At 58.1% G+C, this 1,687-nt stretch overlaps 1 protein-coding gene across 2 annotated transcripts in view; it reads right to left on the bottom strand.

The window, feature by feature from the left end:
- Positions 1-1,687, bottom strand: part of Traf5 (TNF receptor associated factor 5) — a 31,957-nt gene continuing 30,270 nt past the window's right edge. For both annotated transcript variants that reach the window (XM_055609185.1, XM_055609186.1), the window contains one exon: positions 1-794. In XM_055609185.1, the coding sequence (XP_055465160.1) occupies positions 217-794 (578 nt within the window). In that variant the 3' untranslated portion in view covers positions 1-216. The remainder of the gene's footprint in view (positions 795-1,687) is intronic.

The following is a 1,687-nucleotide window of genomic DNA, read 5'->3' as shown; positions in this document are numbered from 1 at the left end:
TCAAATTATTATAATTTTTTAGAAGATATAAAAATATAAATAACAGCAACATTCCAGGATATTTAAGTTTCAGATAGGGGAGGGATCCAAGGTAAAAAGATTGACACTCCAGACACGTAAGGCAAATGGACAAGAACAAAGGTGTTCAGTCCAAAGGGCTGGGCTTGCGGACGGTCCCCTCTGGGCTGTGCCCAGGGTGCTCCTCTCAGTTAGCATCTACAGGTCCTCCAGGTCGGTCAGATCCACAACCACCTTCAGGAACAGGGTGTCGTCTCGGATGTAGGTGTTCTTGGCGTTCTCTAGCGTGGCGTGCGACACGAAGCGGGGGCAGCCGGAGGCGATGTTCATCTCGCTCTCCGGCCGCCTGAAGCTGCTGCTGTTGGGGTCTGCCTTGAAGGTCTCCACGATGTGGTTCTTCCTGTCGCTCTGGTCCAGGAGCGTCAGGGTCACCCTCTGCCGGAAGGGCCACTGTAGCAGCGAGTCAAACTCCCCTCGCATGACCACGAAGTACAGGGACAGGTGTGTGCCCCGCCCCGAGCCGTCCCCGTTCAGGTAGGCCCTGGCGCACAGGCGGTAGCCGCAGCGGCTGGTGTAGAAGGGCTGGCTGAAGATGGACACGGCGTGGCCGTCCACCGCCTCCCTCTTCTTGGCGCCGTAGCCGGTCACCTTCCAGATGAGCTTGCCACTGAAGCACGCGCCCTCCAGCAGCCGGAAGCGCTCCTCGTTCTTGCTCAGCTGAGCCTTGTGCACACTCAGGTGCGCGTCGTGTTTGCTGGTCTCCTCCTCTACAGCAGCTGGAAGGAGACAGAAACCAAGCCCGGTGTCGGCACGCGTGTCACACACACACACACACACACACACACACACACGCGCGCGCGCGCGCGTGCCATGCACATCGCTGACTCAGTGGACGCCACGCCTTAGTAAGCTGTCATGGAGCAAACAGGGATGTGTCCCCTGAACCCAAAGCGTGCCTAAGAGCAAGACAAAGTGGACATCCACCTTGAGTGAGCTCTCATGCTGCCCTATCCTCCTCTAACTGGTGTGTGTGTGTGTGTGGGTGTGTGTGTGTGTGTGTGTGTGTGTGTGTGTGTGTGTGTGTGGGTGTGTGAGGCCTGTGTGGCACAGAGGGTGGGCGTCTCCTCACTTGTGTCTTAGCCTCTTAGAGGTCTTCCCACTGAGCGCATCCCTGCTGCTCCAGCTTGTCCTGGGAACCCCGCCTCAGCCGCCGGTGTGTGAGGGTGACACTAGCACTCAGGTGGCTGTGGGGTCCAGGCCCCAGGCCACCTCTACACAGCAGGCGTGTGACCCACAGAGACCTCCCGCCCTATGACGAAGTCCGTACCTCAAAGCTGCTGCTGCTGGTAGTGCTATAATCGCAGTGCATTCTGCATGTGAAGAGCTCTGTCGTTAGTGTGTGTGAGTGCAGGCACGTGAGTGCCACAGCAGGCCCTCGGGGTTCACAGGGTAACTTTCAGGAGCTGGTTCTTCCCCTCCGCTGTGTGGGTTCCAGAAATCAAACTCTGGGGTCGTTGTGTCACATGAGCGGGGGCTGTTTGGGGGGTTAGGAGGTTCGGCCTCATTGGAGGAAGTGTCACTGGGCTTGGGTTTCAGAGGACTTGTGCCGTGTCAAGCTAGCTCTCTGCCTCCTGTCCGTGGATGGGGTGTGAGCTCTCTGCCTCCTGTC

This window comes from Psammomys obesus, unplaced genomic scaffold, assembly GCF_907164565.1.
Source record: "Psammomys obesus unplaced genomic scaffold, mPsaObe1.curated_primary_1811, whole genome shotgun sequence".
Lineage (NCBI taxonomy): Eukaryota > Metazoa > Chordata > Mammalia > Rodentia > Muridae > Psammomys > Psammomys obesus.
This window is presented reverse-complemented; position numbering and strand designations above follow the sequence as displayed.